Here is a 22544-nt window from a genome sequence, read left to right on the forward strand (position 1 = left end):
TATACTATAGGGGTTCTGGCTGGCCCCCTTAAGCTTTTTTCCCCTCATTAAAAAGCTTAGTTCACTTGGCTGATTATTGTTTCTCTGGCCACACTAATCCACCATCCTCATTCAGTGTGGTAGCCAGCTAACTTCAACATAACAGTAGGTAAGATTCATTCCAAGCAATGGTAATTTTCATGGTAAAATTAATTATTTAGATACCTATCATTGAAGTGGAAACCCACCTAACCTCCCCACATTGTAGTAGGTGGTCATGAAGAATTCTGACAAGAATGGAAGCATTCCAGCCCCACCTGGTGGGAAACGGGTGATTACAGAGACAGTCGTATTGGGTTAGCCAAGCATTATTTTTAAAAATGTTGTAAGCCAATCACACCTAATGGCCACAAAGGTATGAACTAACTTTAACAATAGGTAAGTAGCCAGATAATTAATTTTATCATGAAAATGATCATTTTGCCTCTATTGTTAATTAGTTATTAATTACTAGTTAGAAAGGTCACTGAGTCACCCCACCTCCTTTCCCATTTTTCCTGTATTTCAGACTTTCAGAAGAATAGTTGCTGCTTACTGATGGGCCTTAAGCAAATGTGGACAGTTACTATTATCTGTTTTTTCTTCTGTTTATTCAACATAAGGACAAACATTCTGGGAAATTGCACATGAAGATGAAAAAATATTTATATTAAAAGCTAAATTTTTAGTTTGTATCCTAGATCTGATAAAGATTTTTACCTTTATTTTTCAGCAATTGAAGCAACAGGAAATATTCCGTTTCACATACTGAGACCTGTTTTAGAGCGAGCGACTCCTCAACAGCTCAATAACATCGAAGATTTTAATCCTTATCTTTTAGAGGATACAGATCCTCTTTGGGAAAATCATTGCAAGAGAGATTTCAGAAACAGAGTAAGTATTAGTTAGCATTCTGCAGTCAGTATCTGTTTGTGAAGCTTTTATAGTAGCATGAAGCGCTTTGATAATTTATTGAAGATAATATTAGCATTATGTATAGTATTCCGTTGTATAAGAAATACAAAACGTTTTAATGAAAAAATTTTGTATCTAAATTCAGAAAAATTGATAATCTCAACTTCTCTTTTGGGATTTTGAGGAAGATTGAAACTAAACTAAGACCATAATCCCAGTTAAATTATTGTTATTATTTTATATTTCACCAAAAAGTCATTTATGAGTCATATAGGATAGCTGTTATAAACAAATTTGTTAACCCTTTAACGCCAATTGGACGTATTAAACGTCTATATAAATTGTCTATTGGGTGCCGATTGGACGTATGTTACGTCGATATAAAAAAGTTTTTTTAAAAATTTGCGGAAAAATACTTATAGGCTACTAGGCGAAATCTTTTCAATCACGCGCCTTGGGGGATGCTGGGAGCTCACGGATCAAGGTGGTGTTTTGTTTACAATTGTTACCCAGGCGTGCAAGCGCGAATTTCTTTCTTCTCGCACTAAAAAACATCAGCGATACATCTCAGAAATTATTTCGTCACTTTGACATAATTTTTGGACCATTTTATATTAGCACAATTTCATGCAAAATACAACTAAAAACTCATGGTTGTAGCTTTCATCAGTTTTGAGATATTTTTATATAAATAACGATAAGTGCCAAAATTTCAACATTCGGTCAACTTTGACTCTACCGAAATGGTAGAAAAACACAATTGTAAGCTAAAACTCTTATATTCTAGTAATATTCAATCATTTACCTTCATTTTGCAACAAATTGGAAGTCTCTAGCACAATATTTCGATTTATGGTGATTTTAGGAAAAAAACTTTTTCCTTACGTCCGCGCGGTACCTCATCCGAAAAAATCATAAATTTTTTTGTCCGATTGTCGTAATGTTTGCACCATTTTAAATAAGCCGTCACATAAAGTTTTATATATGGAAATATGCGCAATTTCATGTAGAATACAACAAAACACAATCCATGGTTGTAGCTTTTTTCAGTTTTGAAATATTTTCATATAAATAATGATAAGTGCCAAAATATCAACCTTCGGTCAACTTTGACTCGACCGAAATGGTCGAAAAACGCAATTGTAAGCTAAAACTATTACATTCTCATAATATTCAATTATTTACCTTTATTTTGCAACAAATTGAAAGTCTAGCACAATATTTTGATTTATGGTGAATTTATGAAAAATAAAAACATTTTCCTTACATGTGCGCGGTAACTCTTCCGAAAAAAATAAGAAATTTTGTTGTCCGATGTTCGTAATGTTTGCACCATTTTAAATTAGCCGTTACATAAAGTTTTATATATGGAAATTTGTGCAATTTCATGTAGAATACAACAAAAAATAATGGAAGGTTGTAGCTTCTCTCATTTTCGAAATATTTTCATATAAATAACTATAAATAGAAAAAATTCGTCCTTCGGTCAACTTTAACTCAACCGAAATGGTCGAAAACTGTAATTGTAAGCTACAACACTTACAGTCTAGTAATATTCAAACAATTACCTTCAATTTGCAACAAACGGGAAGTCTCTAACACAATTTTTCGATTTATGGTGAATTTTTGAAAACACTTTTTTTTTTTTTTTTTTTTTTTTTTTTTTTTTTTTTTTTTTTTACGTCGGCGTGTTATGAATTAATGCTTCATTTTGTGATAATATTTTCTCTGTTTTGCCTTGATCGTTTTACAATGTGTTATATACCAAAATGATTGCAATTTAGTATACAATGCAACGAAAAAAAATTAACTCATTAGCTTTAACTGTTTTGCTCACAGCGCGATTTGTATACAATTATATATGAAATTTTTTTTCTGCGCTGTCATATATCCCAATATTTATATATGATAATGATATTTTTTTTCATTTCTGGTGGTTGCATACTAAACTTCAGGCAATGACAAAAAAAGGAGCCAAAAATGAACTCTTAATCTTGAAAACTAAGTGCTGTGATTTTTTGGGAAAAAAAAAAAAAAAAAAATCCGCTTCAGCGCTCACTCGCGAACCCGGCCGGCATACGGGAGACGATTTTTAAAATACTGCTTCGGCTTTTAAGGGTTAATATATTTGAATAGGTTTATTTTCTGTCAAATACTGCGTTTGCATTTTCACTGGAGGATGTACATATCTGTGTGATGCTTTCACTTTTAATCATGCCTATGATAATACTCACCAGTGTAGTTATACTATGTATTCACAGAAGGTTGTCAATATGGACTCAACTAATGATTGTATATTTACCAGAGTTTAGAAGATATGGAAACTTGGAGAGAGCTGTGGTGGCGTTGCCACGATGAAAGAGAAAAGAAGTTTAAGAGTTTGACGGAGAATTTACAACAGAAATTCATCAGCCAAGCTGAACCCAAACGACAAATTAAGTTAGCATTTGTTAATGATGCTATTAAAGTACCAAAAAGTGTTGCTAGGGCTCAGGTATGTCATAATACTATATCTAGTGTTTTAGAATAGAATGTGTGTCTATTTAATAAAAGAATTACTGCAATGATAGTAATGCAAATTGCATATAAGAATATAGATTACTCTATGAACCTAATGTGATTTACAGTTTGAGTCTTGACCTTGTAAATTTTTAATTGATAGTACATTGTATACTAAAAGGTCAGTATGTAAATGTATTGATGTAATAGTATACTGTGTGTTAAGGGTAATATTTTTCATTAAAAAAAATTATATGGTAGGCAAAGTATGGAACAGGAATACCATCAGGCTCAGCTGTTAAACCAGGAAAAGCTAATGAGGTTGCAGCCAGGAAAACTGCCATGCATAATGCACAGCGAGCGGAGAAAGCAGCAGCTGCACCTCGGCCCACATCAGGTTAGTTCATGGAAAACAATTTCTTATACTTTTTGAATCTTTTACCTATTATTTTCCAGTTTAAGACATTTTTACTTCCTTTTATGTTCTTGGTTTTCAGATGAAGACAAGGGTAACTGAATTTTTTAAGTTTAAGAAAAGTATTTTGATCAAGCATTAAACATTTGGTTACCAGAAGAATTTTAGTTTATCATCAATGCTCATTATGTCAGGACCTCACTCAGGATTTCTCATGCTCCTTATTAGTTTAAGAGTCCACACTGATATATTGGACTTTTTAGTGGCAAAAGGTTTGTTGGTTGATTTTGATAGGAAATTTCATTTAGTTTATGGAACTGAATGTCTTACAAAAGGGCGTTGTGCCGTTATCTCATACTAGGCTCCAGACTGAGTGTTCCCCTAAACTCACTGATGTTGTAACTCAGTGAAAATGTATTTCATACGGGATGTTCAACTGGCCATTACTTGTACAATTTTCATCTGATCAACACATATAGGATATCAATTATTCAGGATATTCTCATTAAATTTAAAGTCAGCACCAGTAGATATTATCCATAATTTTTTCTATAGAGGGAATATATCATTGAAACATGAATTCATTGAGATTTACTAATAATTCTAACAACAACTACGTAAAAAATCAAAATATTATTCATAATGATAACAACAGGTTCTGTTGATAGTCAAGAAAAATGTAAAATATACTAAAACATAATTGCACTGTTACAGCAATGAATATGAAATTATTGAAGTTGAACATAATATCTTATTTATTTATTTGGGGGATTTCATTATCATTTCATATTAGCAACAAAACACAGTTATTTGTCTGTATTTTATCCTAAACAAACCTGCAAACTATATAAAATATATTTTGTTCATGAAACTTACCTGTCAGATATATATATAGCTGTATTTCTGACGTCCGACAGAATTTCAAAACTCGCGGCACACATAGTGGGCGGCCAGGTGGTAGTACCCATTCCCGCCTCTGGGAGGCGGATATCAGGAACCATTCCCATTTTCTGTTCATATTTTTTCTGTCGCCGGTGCTGGAAACAACTGTTTACAGTACCTCCGTCTAGGATTTTTGATTTATCTCGCTTTAAATTATCTGGATTGACTTTTGGTATCGACTTCTGGATTGTTGGATTGGCACACGTAATAGTGGATTGGTTTTTGATTTTGGATTGGCTTTTCTGTGTACATGATGTCGGGATCAAGTACTGGAAGTTTCAGAGTGTGTGTGAGGAATGAATGTAAGGTGAGGCTTCTTAAACCTTCAGTTGATCCTCACACAGTTTGTATGGAATGCAGGGGGCATGTTTGCTTGGTTGATGATCGGTGCAATGAATGCAAGGATTTGTCTGATGATAAATGGAAGATGTATGAGACCTATCGACGTAAATTGGATAGCGATAGAGTCAGGAGGTCTTCCTCCAAGAGCAGTTCTACGAAAGGTAAGGAATGTAACATTTCTCCTCCTCTAACACCGGTAGATTTTGCTCAACCTAATCCTGTTTTGTTGCCTTCGGGCCCCAGTGCTGTGTCTGGAGAAGGTAACACCCTTTCTCTGATTCTTGAGTCTATTCGCGCTCTTGAATCGAAAGTGTTGGCCTTAGAAACTGGCCCTGTGAAAGTTTGTGATAGTGCCCCTAGTGTTGTGGAGGGGGCGTCAGATCGGCCCCATAATGCCTCTAGGCCTAGACCTCTATCAGACTCCCAGGACTCAGGGAGTGGGTATGTCGAAAGCCGCAAGAGGGTTACGGGGGCTCCCCACCGATCTGGCGTCCCTTCGGCAGGCCTTGTTGCTAAGTCCCAGGCTGCCAAGGAGCGCGCACGAGCGCGTGTCCTGAAGGATTGCTTTTCGTCCTCCGAAGCGTCCTCCCCGCGCAAGGGGTGGAGCGCTCGGAGAGACTCGCGTCCGTTGAAAAGGACTTTTCGTCTTGAGGACGCTTCACGTCCTATGTCACCACTTTCGTCAGAGGACGCGTATGACGCTTTTCCTCCTCAGAAGAGAGGTAGAGTTTCTACCGACGAGGACGTTGGTTTCCGCGCACAGGCGTGTTCACCTGAGAGGCAGGTAGCTGTACCTGCTAGAAGGAAGGAGGCGTCCCCTCGCCCCTCGCCTTCTCGCAGGGTCAGTCCTGCCCCTTCTTCTGCTCCTTCGTCACCTACGAAGGATATCCTTGTGTCCCTTCAGGACCAGATTACGTCTCTTATGGCTCAGAGGACTCGCCCAGCAGCAGTCGAGCCTAAGCGTAGAAAGGACGCTAGGCTGCCCGTCAAGAGGACGAAGCAGTCTCATTCTCTCTCGTCTCGTTCGTCTCTCTCTCCACCTCCGGATCATCACCGTTCTCGTTCTCCGAGTAGATCTTTCGCTCTCGCTGTAGAGGACGCTCGGCGTTCGAAGCAGGACGCTTTGCGCTCTCGGCAGGGCGCTTTTGAGGACGCTCGGCAGGACGCTCGGCGTTCGAAGCAGGACGCTTTGCGTTCTCGGCAGGACGCTTTTGAGGACGCTTGGCAGGACGCTCGCCGTTCGAAGCAGGACGCTTTTTGAACGAGGCAGGACGCTTTTGAGGACGCTCAGCAGGACGCTTGCTTGGCTAAGCAGGACGCTTTTGGCGCCTCTCGTCAGGAAGCTCGCGCTTCCTCTCGTAGGGACGTGTCTGCTAAGACAGTTCCCGTTGCTTCAAAGGACGCGCTACGTTCGCAGGATGTCTGTCCTTCTAAGGATCGTCGTAAGGGCGATTCCGTACCTGAAGCGGGTACTTCCAATCAACGGAAGTCTTTGTTCAGGCTGAGACTGCGGACGTACGCCCTCTCCGGATGGACGTTCTCCAGTTCCTCTTAGGGAGGAAGGGGAACTTAGTAGTCCAGGGAGTTCAGTCGAAGAAGAACTCCTGTAGCTTCAGCTGTCATGGACTATAAGGTTCTTGTCAGGCTGTTACGTTCATCCTTCGGGGATAAGTTCCAGCCGGCAGCCCCTAGGTCTCCTCCCTCTCAACTTTCGTCTTCCAAGTCCGTTAAGACCCCTGAGTTCGTCGAAATGAAGACGTCGCTTTCGACCAAGAGGGCTTTCAAGAAGCTTCAAGATTTCATGTCTCGAAGGAAGGACCAGGGCAAGACCACTTTCGCCCTTCCTCCCTCTAGACTCTCCGGGAAAGGAGGAATTTGGTATGAAACCAAGGAGGACGTGGGAGTAAAAGTTCCTTCGTCCGCTCTTGGGGACTTCTCCAGTTTAGTGGACGCTCAGAGGAGGTCCCTCTTATCGTCTGCTAAGGTGTCCTGGACTCCTGTGGAGACGGACCACCACTTGAAGGGACTGCTTCGCACTTTGAATGTCTTTAATTTCTTAGACTGGTGCTTGAGTTTAGAACTTCAGTCTAGAAGTCCTGATTCTCTCAGTCTGGGGGAGCTGTCCAGCGTGTTGTCATGTATGGACAAGGCCGTCAGGGATGGTTCGGAGGAGCTAGTTTCTCATTTTGGAACGGCTTTCCTAAAGAAAAGAGCTCTTTTATGCAATTTTACCGCGAAGTCGGTTTCTCCCACTCAGAAAGCGGAATTGCTCTTTGCGCCTCTTTCGGACCATCTCTTCCCCCAGGCTATGGTAAAGGATCTGGCAACGAGTTTGCAGGAGAAGGCGACCCAGGACCTCTTTGTACAGTCTTCAAGACGCCCAGCAGTTCCTTCCACATCTTCATTCAGTAAACCCCCGAAGAAAGTCAAACCCTTTCGCGGGGCACCCCCCTCGAGAGCAGCTCCTCGAGGGAGAGGTTTTTCGAGAGGAAGAGCTTCATTTAAAACCAAATCCACCAAATGAAGATCTCGTCCTTCAGACGCCAGTCGGGGCCAGGCTGAAGTTCTTTGCGGAGGCATGGAGGCAGAGAGGGGCGGATCCTTGGACTCTCAAGATCGTAGAGCAGGGGTACAAGTATCCCCTTTTTACATCCTCCTCCTTTAACATCAACTCCCAGAGACCTCTCTCCGTCTTATCAGGGAGAGAAGAAAAGTATCCTTTTTCGATCTGTTAGACCAGATGGTCGAAAAAAGAGCGGTGGAACAAGTCTTGGACCTGGGGTCACCGGGCTTCTACAACAGGATTTTCCTGGTGCCGAAGCAGTCGTCGGGTTGGCGCCCAGTCCTGGATGTGAGCAGGCTCAATCTTTTTGTGGAAAAGATCAAGTTCAAAATGGAGACGCCTCAGTCGGTGCTAGGAGCCTTGAGACCTGGCGACTGGATGGTGTCTCTGGACCTGCAGGACGCGTACTTTCACGTCCCCGTCCACCCTCTTTCAAGGAAGTACCTGAGATTTGTCTTAGACAACAGGGTTTGGCAATTCAGAGCCCTTTGTTTCGGTCTCAGCACGGCCCCGATGGTTTTCACAATGATAATGAGGAATGTAGTGAAGTGGCTCCATTCGTCAGGGATCAGGATATCCCTCTACCTCAACGATTGGCTGATCAGAGCATCGTCGAGGCGGAAATGTCTGAAGGACCTTCAGTTAACGTTAGCCCTAGCAAAGTCTCTGGGTCTTTTGGTCAACTCCGAAAAGTCGCATCTGACCCCGACACAGTCCATCGTGTATCTGGGGATTCAGATGGATTCAGTGGCTTTTCGGGCGTTTCCATCCCAGGAACGTCAGCGGCTGGGTTAAGAGAAAGTCGCAGCCTTCCTAGAGAGAGAAGCTTGTTCGGCGAGGGAGTGGATGAGTCTGCTGGGCACCATTTCCTCGCTAGAAAAGTTTGTCTCGCTGGGAAGACTGCACCTCAGGCCTCTTCAATTTTTCCTTGCGGAAGAATGGAAGTCGAAGGAGGACCTGAATGCGATCCTAAGGATCTCAAACAAAGTAAAAGGCCACTTAAGATGGTGGCGCGACCCTCAGAAGTTGCGAGAGGGCTTCTCCCTAAATCTTCTGAGCCCCGACCTAGTGTTGTTCTCAGACGCTTCCATTTCCGGTTGGGGAGCAACACTAGGGGGGGAGGAAGTGTCAGGCTCCTGGAGAGGGGAACAGGTAGCGTGGCACATCAATGTAAAGGAACTGGCAGCGATATTCCTGTCGCTGCAGTTCTTCGAAGACAAACTGTCAAGCAAGGTTGTTCAAGTCAACTCAGACAGTACCACAGCCCTTGCATATCTAAAGAATCAGGGAGGAACTCACTCCAGATCCCTTTTTCTCCTTGCGAGGGAAGTTCTGCTATGGGCAGACGCAAGGCACATCAAGATCCTGACGAGATTCGTGGCAGGGGTTCAGAATGTCAGGGCGGACCTTCTCAGTCGAAGAAATCAGATTCTGCCAACAGAATGGACCTTGCACCAGGAAGTCTGTCAACAATTATGGACATTGTGGGGACGTCCTCTAGTCGACCTGTTCGCTACATCGAGGACGAAGAGGCTTCCTCTGTATTGCTCCCCGGTTCTGGATCCAGGGGCAATTGCAGTGGACGCGTTGATCTGGAACTGGACAGACCTGGATCTTTACGCCTTTCCCCCATTCAAGATCATGGGGGAGGTCATGAGGAAGTTCGCAGCTTCAGAAGGGACAAGGTTGACTCTGATTGCCCCAATGTGGCCAGCAAGAGAGTGGTTCACAGAGGTCATGACATTCCTTGTGGACTTCCCAAGAACGTTGCCCTGGAGGAGAGATCTACTCAGACAGCCTCACTTCAAAAGGTTTCACCAAAACCTCTCCGCTCTGGCTCTGACTGCGTTCAGACTATCGAAAAGTTGGCCAGAGCGAGAGGCTTTTCAAAGGCAGCTGCGAGAGCAATCGCTAATGCTCGAAGAGCCTCTTCAAGAGCTGTCTACCAGTCTAAGTGGGCCTCCTTCAGGGCATGGTGCAAAAAGAAAGGAATTTCCTCTTCCACGACCTCTGTGAACCAGATAGCAGATTTCTTACTCTATCTAAGAAATGTGCAGAAATTGGCAGTTCCTACAATTAAAGGTTATAGGAGTATGTTGTCTGCCGTTTTTCGCCACAGAGGACTGGACCTCTCCGACAATAAGGATCTACACGATCTCTTAAGGTCGTTCGAAATCTCCAAGATTCCACAAGCAAGACCACCCTCATGGAATCTCGATGTGGTTTTGAAACATCTTATGCTAAGTCCCTTTGAGCCTCTCCATGAAGCTTCTCTAAGGGACTTGACGAGGAAAGCGCTTTTCCTAGCTTCTCTGGCGACGGCGAAGAGAGTTAGTGAAATCCAAGCGTTCAGTAGCCTAGTGGGCTTCAAGGGGGACAACGCTGTCTGCTCGTTGAGCCCGTCTTTCTTGGCTAAGAACGAGAACCTGTCTAATCCTTGGCCGAAGAGCTTTGAAATCAAAGGAATGTCGAGTCTCGTGGGTCAAGAACCAGAGAGAGCCCTGTGCCCTGTCAGGGCTCTCAAGTTCTATGTTAATAGAACTAAAGAGATAAGAGGTCCCTCAGGTAATCTCTGGTGCTCGGTGAAGAGACCAGATTTGCCGTTGTCGAAGAACGCTGTTGCTTTCTTCTTGAGGGACGTCATTAAAGAGGCTCATTCATCTTGCCAGAAGACTGATTTGAGCCTCTTTTAAAGTGAAAGCTCACGAAGTCAGAGCCGTAGCTACTTCTCTTGCCTTCCAAAGGAATATGTCTATCAAAGATATACTTGATAGCACCTTTTGGAGGAGCAGTTCCGTATTCGCCTCACATTACCTCCGGGATGTGAGAACGATTTACGAGAACTGTAGTTCTTTGGGGCCTTACATTTCGGCAGACACAGTTTTGGGGGCTGAAGGTAGCTCTCTCCCTATCCCTTAGCTTAGTTAGGTTAGTTTTTTATTGTGTTTTTGGTTGATGGTGAGATCTTCTGTGGAAATCTCCCATTCCTTAGTTTTAATGTCAGGGGTTTTTTGGTTAGTTGGTCAGGTGGTGGTCGGTTGCTGTGTTACTGCCATATGTTTGGCTAGATGGTCTTGTCACATTGAGGTCACGTCCCCGTTGACAGAGCATCCAGAGTGCACCAGCACTACGGGTCCAAACCTGTCTGGCAACTCTGATAAAAGCAGAAGCAGGCTTAAGTGACAGTAATCACAGAGTCTACTTTGCTATCAGGTAAGGAACCAAGAAGTAAATCTTTTACTTAATTTAAGTTTCCTAAAAATCCTATTCTGTCTCTACCCACCATCCGAAGGTGGGATTCAGCTATATATATATCTGACAGGTAAGTTTCATGAACAAAATGTTATTGTTATAATACAATTAAGTTTGTTCATACTTACCTGGCAGATATATATATAGCTGTATTTCTGACGTCCGACAGAATTTCAAAACTCGTGGCACACGTAGTGGGCGGCCAGGTGGTAGTACCCATTCCCGCCGCTGGGAGGCGGATATCAGGAACCATTCCCATTTTCTGTTCATATTTATTCATGACCCTTGTCTCCTGAGGGGAGGAGGGTGGGCACTCTAATTATATATATCTGCCAGGTAAGTATGAACAAACTTAATTGTATTATAACAATAACATTTTTGCTTGAATAAAGTCATCTCTCAAAGTGTATCGTTTTATATACTTTGTCAAATATTGTACTTTATGGGCAATATCACAATTGTGATCATCATTTGTATAGATTTTCAGTCAAAATAGCATTATTTTGAAGATTAGACATCCCAGTCATCAAAATAATAATTTTCACCATATAATAAAGCTAAGATAGTTTCGAAAATGTGACCTAAATTATATTCATTAACCTTAACTACTTCAAGTCATCATGAGACCCATCTAATTCACAAACCATTGTCTTTAGTTCTAAATCCACATCTTCCTCATCATGCTGAGAGGGATTCATTTCTAACACAGAAATTATATTTTGAGGAACCTGTTCACAGCTAAACCACTTCACCTGCTATTTGTGCCCTTTCAACTCCCAGCCATGACTTTCTGGTGGTGAGACATAGGGATTTGCATGGCATGCACGGCACCAAATAATTGCAGCATAGTTGCAATGTAATGCTTTGTTTTTCAGAACAGATTTACAGGGAGGTACCATGCGTAGGTTCATTCCTTTTATTTATTTAATTTTTTTTGTGAGGCTTATTTTGAATTTTGGGTGATATTGCTGCTGAAGAATGGCATATGTGAGATTGTTAACATTATCCATGTAAGGTGTGCCATAAAGTACACACAAATTTCTCAAGACCAACTTGTGCAGAATGATTAATGTCCAACTGTTTGCCTATATTTGAAAATACATCTTAAACTTATTTTTCATGACTAGTTCTGTTGTTGTTATCTTCCGTTTGCTCATAAAAGTAGCTGCAACGTCACCCCGTGTATGACTGTAATCCTGGTAAAACTCTGTTATGTCACTTTTGCCCAACTTCTACTACAAAGTCCAACATCCAGCCAAACAGTAGGTCTTGGCTCCATCTGACAAACACGCTAAGCTGTTATTATCAAGACATCTATGTCATTTGTTCAAATGACTACACGCATTAGGAGATGATCAACAAAATAATACAGATGGAGGACCATTCTGCTGTCTGTTTCCTTGTGTTATATATCAACTATACAATACAGATAGATGGAAGGCCATTCTTTTGTCTGCTTCCTCGTGTTTACAAGATAGCTCTTATGCTTTTTCTCAGTTGACACCGTGTTCCTTTTCGGAATAAGAGTAACAGATATTGCTAAATAAAAAAAAATATATTGTGGCTTTGAAGGTACTTAGCATCGTAACTGCAATTCCATTCTTGACTCGAGAACTAAACAAAGCCTCTTTGAATCTTGTTGACCTCAGTGTTCTTTGCCAGTCCTTTGGTCTCTTCTGGTGTGGCTCTGTTATTGGGTACACAATTTCAGTGTCACCCTGTTTGTTTCTTTCCTCTTCTTTCAATGATTGGGTTTTGTATGTCATAAAGTGAACTTTGGAAGCAAGGGAGTACAACTTTTGTAAGAATTCTTCAGCCAACTTCCCATGCATATTTGGTGGATCTTGTAAAATGTGAATGAAGAACATGGCATCGACAATAACAGAAAAACCACACCAAGATCAATATTTGCTTGAGAGCTCAGATACAGGAACCTTCCAAATAAATTTCTGATACTCTTTAGCTCAACAACTGTCATCTCCTTTATCTGTAGCTTGCGGACTACTGTTGAACAAGCAAAATTTTTAATCTTCCTTCTAGGCATTGGCTTCTTAAACCTAATACTAGTTCTGAAACATTTGTCAAGAAGTTCTGGTGCCATTCATCTCCCTTTTTCCCAGCATCCGAGAAGGTCGTTCTTTATGTCTTCACTGACCTTGATACCAGTAGTTAAGTAGTAATGATTATTGTCATTCCTAGGTCAAAAGGTTTCATTGTTCTCTTTCTCTTAATAGGTTGAGTCAATCTTTTTAGATCTACATTATCCTTATTAACACATGATGGCTCCAGTGACTTAGAAATATCTTCATTAGTCTGAACTATACATTGTCAAGAGTTGACTTACTGCAGCACTTCATATGAAATAGGTAATCATCCATCTTCTTGCTATATATGACTGGTTGAAAGCAGAAATACCAATAGATCTTGAAGCTAATATCAACTGATGTTCTTGAAAATATTTTTCTGGTTATTCACTCACTAAGTTGAGGAGGTATTTTAGTCATCCATCTTGCATAGTTTGGCTGATTAGTTCTGGAAAATTCAGGAGATATCTGTCGAAGGATGTATGTGAACATATCTAAATCATTTGTTCTCATTGATCTGTTGAATCTAAGAAACATTTCTGCCAAATATACATAATTCATCCAAAACTTTGCAGCGTCTTCATATTCACCATTCATCGTTGCTTTTCTGTATCCTTGATAGCTCGTCATAAGTTCTGATAAGAATCAGTAGCCTCTAGATTTTATATCAGATCAGTTGTTAGATCTTTGATAAGTTCCTGTAATGTTGTCATGAGCACATCAGGGATGGTTGCGGAAGTGGAGGACACTGAAGGTGTGGCTAGTAGGGTATATAACTGCTTGGAATATGGAAAGAATTATGTTGAGTCATTTAGTATTTCCTTTTATTTTATTTATTTATTTTTATTTTGCATAACATAATCACTAGTATCATAGTTTGTAAGCGAAAATTATGAAGATCTTATTGGGCTTCTAAATTTCATAATTTATGTCAAATTTAACTTTCAGCAACCTATTTCACATTAATCCCTATTTCACATTAATCCAAAAGTAAATCTTACCGATTATAGTGTTTTTCTTGTAGAACTCCATTAAGTGACCCTGGAGCAATGCTTCTGGAAGTATGTAAGGGCCTCCTGATGCATCTAAGAGATATCTAATTAAAGCAAAGAAAGCCATTTCTGTGTAGAATGGGCCAAAGCAAATAAACGTTGTCATATAGAGGATAATGTAAATAATCTCTGATATGCCATTTGTTCCGATGCGAGATACTTACCTCGAACCATTTCATAGGAGATTCCCGGATGTCGATCCGGGTCCGACCAGAAAATTCTGGTTATATGCCGCACCCAGGTCAGGCCTATGCCCCAGGGGTCGAAGACCAAGCCATCCTAATGACCTATAGTCAGTCCTTCTCTGGTCGCAGGAGCGTGAATACGCCCCTGCTCGTCCGGTGTCCGGCCCTTATCCTTTGTCCGTGTGTGTGCTTTGTGTGCGTGTATCGTGTTTTTGTGCGATGTCGGCCTCGGAGCCTCAACGTCGTTGCCCCGGTCCTGAAGGACGGGCTTGTGGAGCTTTTCTCTCGCCCCCTCTGATTGATCCTCATTCTTTGTGTAATTCGTGTAGGGGGGGCGCTTGCTCTAAAGACAACACGTGCTTGGAGTGCATTTCTTGGCCATCGTATCAGTGGGATTTGGCTTCCACTAAGAAGAAAAAGAAGTCTAAATCTTCTTCGGCGAAGATTTCGCGGGGATCGAGGAGTGAGAGCAGCAGCAGAGACGGCGGCGCCCCTTCTCCTTCGGTATCGTCGGAGAGGAAGTCTCCCGCCTTGCTACAGGTTCTTTCTCCTGCCCCCTCCCAGCGAGGGGGCCTAGGTGAGTCCGTTGCCGGGTCTCCCCCCAGGGGGGGTCCCGATGAGTCGTTTCCCCAACAGGTGGTACCGGAGGCTTCCGCGGTGCTGAGGGACTGCTGGTCGCGGTTGCAGCTCCAGGGCTCCCCGTCCTGGTCCTCTCTCTTGGCATCGGTGCAGGGGGGGGACCCGTCCCTCCCCTCTGCGGAGCTTCCCGCTTCGGCTCTCCCCGCTTCGTCTACGGCTCTCCCCGCTTCGTCTACGGCTCTCCCCGCTACAGCTCGCCTCGCTGCGGCCCCTCCCGCTCTCGAGCGGAGCTCGCCGCTCGCGGCCGGACCCGGACCGGTTTACCCGGTCACGGATCCACCCAACCACCCGGCTCCAACCCTTTTCCCTTCTGCCGTTGGGGATGTCTTTCCCCCTCGTACTCCGGGGAGATCCCCAGTGAAGGACGATGCATTCCCGTCCTGGGGCTTCCCGTCTAGGGGACAGGAGGAGCCGGGAATGGCCTTGAGGGCGGCCTTCAGGGGCGGTCCCGATGTGATAGAGGTGTCCCCGACGCGGCCGAAACGCTCCTCGCGTTCCCCCCGCGATGGGAGTCGCCGGAGGAGAAGCAAGAGACGTCGGGATTCGTCAGGGGAGAGGAGTTCTTCAAGTTACTACTCAAGGGAGAGATCCTCCCGTAGGAGGAGACGCTCCTCCAAGAAGAGGCGCCGTCATGGGAGACGCAGGAGACGTAGTTACTCCTCGTCCTCGAGCGGCTCTTCCCGCTCTCATCATCGTAGCCGGGATCGTAGAGGGAGTGACAGGCGTCGGGACATCTCCCCCCAGGGGTGGAGGCGTTCTCCTTCCCCGAGGGTGGCCCCCACCCCATTGGCCCCCAGGAAGGTCTCTCATGGGGGGTTCCCAGCCGTCTCCCTCCCTACTCGTCCCTCGGTCCCGGTGGATCCTGCCTCGGTCTCGTCAGCCATAGGGTTGGCCTCCATGACCGAGCGGGCTCCCTTCTTCCGTGTTCCCACACGATTGTCGCCTTCGCGGATGGAGCCTAGAGCCGATACCTCCTTAGGGGTGCAGAGCCCCTCCACCGCTCAGGTATGAGTACCTCCTCGGGATGGGCCAGGCGTTCGGGGCATCCCCCCTCGCAGGAGACCGGTGTGCAACTGGGTTTAGGAGCCCCTCTCCGGGGAGCTTCTCCAGCTTCCCTCCAGCTAGGGTCTGGGGCCTCTCCTCCGTCGCGGGACGCCGAGGAAGAGACCCTTATCCAGCAGGTACTCCAGAATGCCCTGGAGGAATTGGGTCCAGTGGATGAAGGTTCTGCTTTCAGGAGAGTCCTCTCTCTGATTAGGTCCATGAACCGGCTAGAGGAGCCAGCCCCGACGGTAGAGGACAACAGATCCATGGCGGTGGACTTTCTGTTCAGGGATCCAGAGGAACCCAAGCCCTCTCTCAGCCTCCCTAGGTCCACCAATACGGAGAAGGCCCTGACGGTGGTGGAAAAACTCATTGCAGGCTCCAGTAACTCCTTGCGTTGGCACTCCTCGGCTAGACTACTCCCAGCGTCTAAGCCGAGTCAGAGGAGGCTATATGGCCCGGGAGGTGCCCCTCTCCTCCCCAAATCCGTGGAAGGTAACTTGGCAGCCCTAGCGCCCGGACTCTCGGAAGAGAGGCTCACGTCGGGACTAGTCTCCTTCTCTCACCAGGAGGCTATGGCTATGGAAGTCACAGCGTGGACCTCGATTCATGTGGCTTCTTGGTTAGATCTGTGGTCCGGGGCGGTAGCCAGGTTCCCCACCCACCCTCCACGACTTGAGGGACGAGGCCTCTCTTGCCCAATTCAAAGAACTAATTTTGTCGGGGGGTAAGTCCTTGGGCTTCCTCACGACCCAACTGGTCTCGTCCTGGGCGAACTGGATCTTGAGGAGGAGGGACTCTGTGCTGGCCAAACTCCCTAGGAGCATTCCTGAGAGGGAACTAAGGACCCTTCGAAACGCCCCAGTGGAAGGAGCTGCTCTCTTTCCGGAGAAGCTAGTGGAGGAGTCTGTGGAACGGGGGAGGAAGGCCAGCCAAGGCCCAATCGTTTATAGGGCCCCTCCCTACGTCAGTCGGTGCCGAAAAGACTAGTGAGCGGCCGAAAACCTCAGAATAGGACCCTCTCGGCTCCCCCCACGGAATCACCCCTGCGGAACTGGAGAGACCAGGGAACTCAGCCCTCCCCCAGGACCCTCCCTCCTTCCCAGGCACCCTTCAGGCCCAGACACCCTACTTCTTCCAGGAGGGGTCGTAACAACCGCTTCCCTAGGAGGAAGTAGGAGTCGAGGCCCTCTACCGAGTCTTTCGCCACCGGTGGGGGGTTGCCTCTCGAGCTGTTGGCAGAACTGGGAGGATCTCGGAGCCAAGCCCTGGACAGTCCAGGTCCTCAGGGACGGTTACCGAATCCCCTTCCTAGACCAGAAGCCTCCCTTGACAGGGGAGCCGGCCAATCTGGCCTCTCAGCCCCGGAACCCTGTGCACAGGGAGGCCCTAAGGCTAGAAGTTCGGGCACTGCTGGAGAAGGGAGCCCTCCAGCAGGTGGTGGATCGCTCCCCCGGGTTCTTCAGTCGACTTTTCCTGGTGGAGAAGTCGTCACGGGGGTGGCGACCGGTCATAGACCTTTCGGTCCTCAACTCATTCATCCTAAAGACGCCCTTCAAGATGGAAACACCACGCTCGGTGCTGGCTTCCGTGAGGCAAGGGGATTTCATGATGTCCCTGGATCTCAAAGACGCCTACTTCCAGATCCCGGTACACCCGTCCTCCAGGAAATACCTTCGCATAAGTTGGGAGGACCGGACCTTCCAGTTCAAGTCACTGCTTCGGACTGGCAACGGCCCCGCAAGTGTTCACGAGGGTGTTCTTCCTGGTGTCGTCTTGGGCCCACAAGAGGGGTATACGCCTTCTCAGGTACCTAGACGACTGGCTACTCCTTTCCTCCTCAAAGGAGCGCTTGATAGAACAGAGAGACGCCCTCCTGGCATTCTGCAAAACCCTGGGAATCATGGTGAACTGGGAGAAGTCCCTTCTAGCTCCCTCCACCAGGATGGTGTACCTGGGGATGGAATTGGATACGGAAGTGGGGCGAGCTTTCCCCTCGGGGGACAGGCTGGCAAACCTCCGAAAAATTGCCTGCAACTTCCTAAGCCACCCCCCGAGACCGGCAAAGGAGTGGCAAAGGCTTTTAGGCCACCTGGTCTCCCTGGAAAAACTAGTCCCCCAGGGAAGGCTGAGATTAAGGCCACTACAATGGGACCTGAAAGTAGGGTGGTCCCAGAAGGAGGAAACACCTCAAAAGCCGGTTTCCATCTCACTGGCAGCAAGGAAGGCCCTCGGTTGGTGGCTGAATCCTGCAAACTCTCGTCGGGGTGTGCCCCTCGGGTCAGTGCCCCCGGAGATGCTCCTGTTTACGGACGCGTCGAAGGTAGGCTGGGGGGCCCACCTGAATTCCCTCTCAGTGCGGGGGATATGGTCGCAAGAGCAGAGCACCTTCCACATAAACAAACTGGAGCTCTTGGCAGTAAAGCATGCCCTGGAAGCATTCAAGGAAGCAGTGGGAGGACACTCGGTGTGTCTGATGTGCGACAATGCCACAGTGGTCGCCTACGTCAAGAAGCAAGGAGGCCTGAGATCAAGGGATCTCTGCGGATTGACGGAGGAGATCTTGAGCCAAACCGAAGCCCTTGGGACCTCCTTGACGGCAAGATTCATTCCCGGCAAGAAAAACGTAGTCGCCGACGGCCTCAGCAGATGGGGTCAGGTGGTGGGATCCGAATGGTCCCTACACCCCGAAGTAGCGAGGGAACTAATAGGGAAGTGGGGCTCCCCATCCCTGGACCTGTTTGCTACGAGGCTAAACACCAAACTGCCGGTGTACTGCTCCCCGGTGCCGGACCCAGCCGCGTTTTGGGAGGATGCGTTCCAGCACCCGTGGGACGGCCTGGACATGTACGCTTTCCCTCCCTTTGCAGTCCTCAGGCAAGTCCTCAACCATCTAAGAAAGGCGAAAGGGGCGGCCCTGACGTTGGTGGCGCCTTGGTGGCCGGACAGGGAGTGGTTCCCGGACCTTCTAGAGTTGGCCTCTCATCCTCCTTGGGAGCTGCCCCCCAGGCCAGACCTGTTAAGACAGCCCCACTTCGAGAGGTTCCACAGGAACATTCCAGCCCTCTCCCTTCACGGCTGGAGACTATCGAGCGGCTGTTAAATAGGAGAGGGTTTTCTGGGAGGGTGGCTTCTCACATGTCCAGTTACTTGAGGGAATCCTCCGCTAACATCTACCAGGCAAAGTGGAAGGTTTTTGGGGCTTGGTGTAGAAAGCGTAACCTGGAACCTCTCCGAACGAAGATCCCAGACATCGCAGAATTCTTGACCTACCTGAGGTTGGACAAGGGCCTGTCAATTCCAGCAGTCAAAGGAGCCAGGTCCGCATTGAGCCAGGTCTTCTCCCTGAAAGGGCTGGATCTGGGGAACTCGAAGCCTCTGTCCTTGCTCATAAGGAGCTTTGAGCAGAAGTGCCCTCCCAGTGCTGGCTTGGTTCCCCGCTGGGATGTTGCAATAGTTTTAGATTCCCTGAGGAAGCCCCCGTTCGAGCCGCTCAAGGACATCCTGGATAGGGAGCTGACCCTCAAGACAGTGTTTCTGCTAGCCCTGGCCTCCACGAAGAGGGTGGGGGAGCTCCACGGCCTCTCGTATGTAGTGACCCACACGAGGGGATGGAAGGAACTCTCATTCAGGTTTGTCCCCTCCTTCGTGGCTAAGAATCAGAACCCCTCGAGCTCGGATCTCAGGTTCGTGGAGTTTTCCATCCCTGCCCTCCCGAAATCGGACCAGCCTAAGGATCTCCTCCTTTGTCCGGTGAGGGCAGTTCGGAAGTACATGGAAAGACAGCCCGGTTCAGGCCGGAGGTAAAGAATCTCTTCGTCACCACGGGAAGGGTGAAGAAGGCAGCCTCGAAAAACACCATCTCCTTTTGGCTGAGAGAAACCATCCGGAGAGCCTACGAGAAGGGGGGCCTTTCCCCTCCAGAGGGAGCCAAGCCCCATGACATCAGGGGAATTGGGGTGTCCCTCTCATTCTCAAAGAACATGGCAGTGGACCAGGTCCTGAGGGCAGGAGTCTGGAATAGGCAGTCGACATTCACAGCCCACTATCTAAAAGACTGCACGAGAAGGTCGCTCGACGCCTTTGAGATTGGCCCCGTGGTGGCAGGCCAGCAACAGGTCTAGGTCCCCTCTCCAATCTTCTTGGATTGGACGGGCCGGTGTGTATTGAGTGTATGTGAGTGTGTGTGGTTTTTCCTCAAATCCCCCCTAATCCTTATCCTTGTTATCCCTGGGCCTTTGGTTGGAGCGAGGAATCCAGGATACTCAGGTAAGATACGCAGGAGTGCGTATGGTTCTCAGTACAAACCACAGTTTTACATGTCAAGGTTTGGTTATACCCGCACCAGGCTTGCCTTGCACCCCTCCTAACCAACCACCCACGATAACGGGCTGGGTTGAGTTCTAAGGGGAGCAGTCGCCCCTCCTCTGACCTATCACCTTTGGGGGCCGTTCCCTCCCCTAACCTTCGCCCTCCTCCTAAGGGGTAAGTCTCCTATGAAATGGTTCGAGGTAAGTATCTCGCATCGGAACAAATCACAAATTCTTGGTAATTTGTAGTTTTCCTAGCGATACTTACCTCGAACCATGGAATTAGAATCCCGCCCTTCCAGCCCCGCGGAAGCTTAGGGGAGACACCTCGGAGTGGAGTAAGAAGGACTGACTATAGGTCATTAGGATGGCTTGGTCTTCGACCCCTGGGGCATAGGCCTGACCTGGGTGCGGCATATAACCAGAATTTTCTGGTCGGACCCGGATCGACATCCGGGAATCTCCTATGAAATGGTTCGAGGTAAGTATCGCTAGGAAAAATACAAATTACCAAGAATTTGTGATTTTTCAGCAGCAGTATCCACCCAAAAATCAAATAAACCCCTCAAACAAATTTTAAAAAATGAACCCAAGCATGCTACCTCCCTGTTCTGATAAATAAAGCATTACGTTGCAACTATTGCATTTATTTGGTGCCATGCACACCTTGGAAATCCTTGTGTCTCACCACCAGAAAATCATGGCTGGGAGTTGAAAGGGCACAAATAGCAGGTGAAGTGGTTTAGCTGTGAACAGGTTCCTCAAAATATAATTTCTGTGTTAGAAATGAATCCCTCCCAGCATGATGAGGAAGATGTGGATTTAGATCTTAATATAATGGTTTGTGAATCAAATGGGTCTCATGATGGCTTGGGGTAGTTAAGGTTAATGAATATAATTTAGATTAGATTTTCAAAACTATCTTATCTATATTATTTAGTGAAAATTATAAATAGTTTGTTGATGACTGGGATGCATAATCTTCAAAATAAAGCTATTTTGATTGAAAATTTATGCAAATGATGAAGATCACAATAAAAGTACTTTATTTGTCAAAGTACATAAAAGAGTTAGAGAAAAAGAATTTATTCAAGCAAAAATATATTTTGTACAATTTGTAGGTTGGTTTAGGATAAAGTACAGACAAATGAGTACGCATTTTGGTGCTGTTCCATGCTAATAACATGTTTATGAAATTGAAAAATAATAATATGTTATATCCAACTCCAATAATTTCATATTCAGTGCTGCGGTAATGCAATTATGTTTTACTATAGTTTAGGTTTGTCTTGACTATAAACAGAACCTGTTTGTTATTAAACAGAACAATAATATTTTGATTCTTAAGATGTTTTAGTAAGTATTATCGGTAAATCTTTCAGATATTATCCATAATTTTACAAAGAAAAATTATGGATAATATCTACTTGAGTTTAAATTGATGATAATAATGTCCTGAATAAATTGATATCCTTTATGTGTTGATCAGATGCAAAATGTACAAGTAATGGCCAGTTGAACATCCCGTATGAAAAACGTTTTCACCGAGTTACAACATCAGTGGGTTTAGGGGCACACTCAGACTGGAGCCTATTGTGAGATAACGCCGCAACACCCATTTATAAGACGTTCAGTTCCATAAACTAGATGAAATTTCCTATAAAAATCAACCATCAAACCTTTTGGCACTATAAAGTCAAATAAATCAGTGTGGGCTCTTGGACTCTATGTGATCATAAATACTCCCAACATTTTGTTCTTTTAGGGCCCAGAGGGTATATGTCCTGGTTAGATTCTTTTCTGGTTCCTTAGGTTCACAGATTTGCTGGTTCCCATGCCTTTCTTGTCTTTTCCACTTAACAGTGAACTCTTGCATTTATCTTTGTAAAAGTTTGCTAAGTACATAGTCAATTTTCTAGACACAGTTAGTTTAAGGATTTATTTTTAAACCTAGTTTTATATGGAACAGCTTGAGCTGTTGTTACATTAAAACATCTGCATGGGCTTGTTATTGGCACAGAATATGAATTACTCAACAGTTCCCAGTTTCTGCTATTTTCTCATGAAGAGACTGGTATTTCTGCAGAAAAAAAGCAAGGATGAAAAATATTGCTTCTGCTGATTAATTACATACTCCATGGGTTAAATGAGAACAGGAGGTAGAGCAAGGTGAAGTGAAAGAAATTGGACTGGTAGTTAGGATAGAATAAAAAGGCAGAGAGCAAATCACTTTGGATGGCAAGGCTGCCATCAAGAACTTAACTCTTCTTGGAAATCTTTAAAC

At 45.5% G+C, this 22544-nt stretch overlaps 1 protein-coding gene across 2 annotated transcripts in view; it reads left to right on the forward strand.

The window, feature by feature from the left end:
* LOC135203580 (transcription elongation factor B polypeptide 3-like) overlaps positions 1–22544 on the forward strand; it is a 182249-nt gene that overhangs the window by 156197 nt on the left and 3508 nt on the right. For both annotated transcript variants that reach the window (XM_064233340.1, XM_064233341.1), the window contains exons 8-10: positions 752–912; positions 3239–3427; positions 3694–3829. In XM_064233340.1, coding sequence (XP_064089410.1) covers positions 752–912; positions 3239–3427; positions 3694–3829 — 486 coding nt within the window. The remainder of the gene's footprint in view (positions 1–751; positions 913–3238; positions 3428–3693; positions 3830–22544) is intronic.

Source organism: Macrobrachium nipponense, chromosome 36, assembly GCF_015104395.2.
Source record: "Macrobrachium nipponense isolate FS-2020 chromosome 36, ASM1510439v2, whole genome shotgun sequence".
In the NCBI taxonomy this organism is placed as follows: Eukaryota; Metazoa; Arthropoda; class Malacostraca; order Decapoda; family Palaemonidae; genus Macrobrachium; species Macrobrachium nipponense.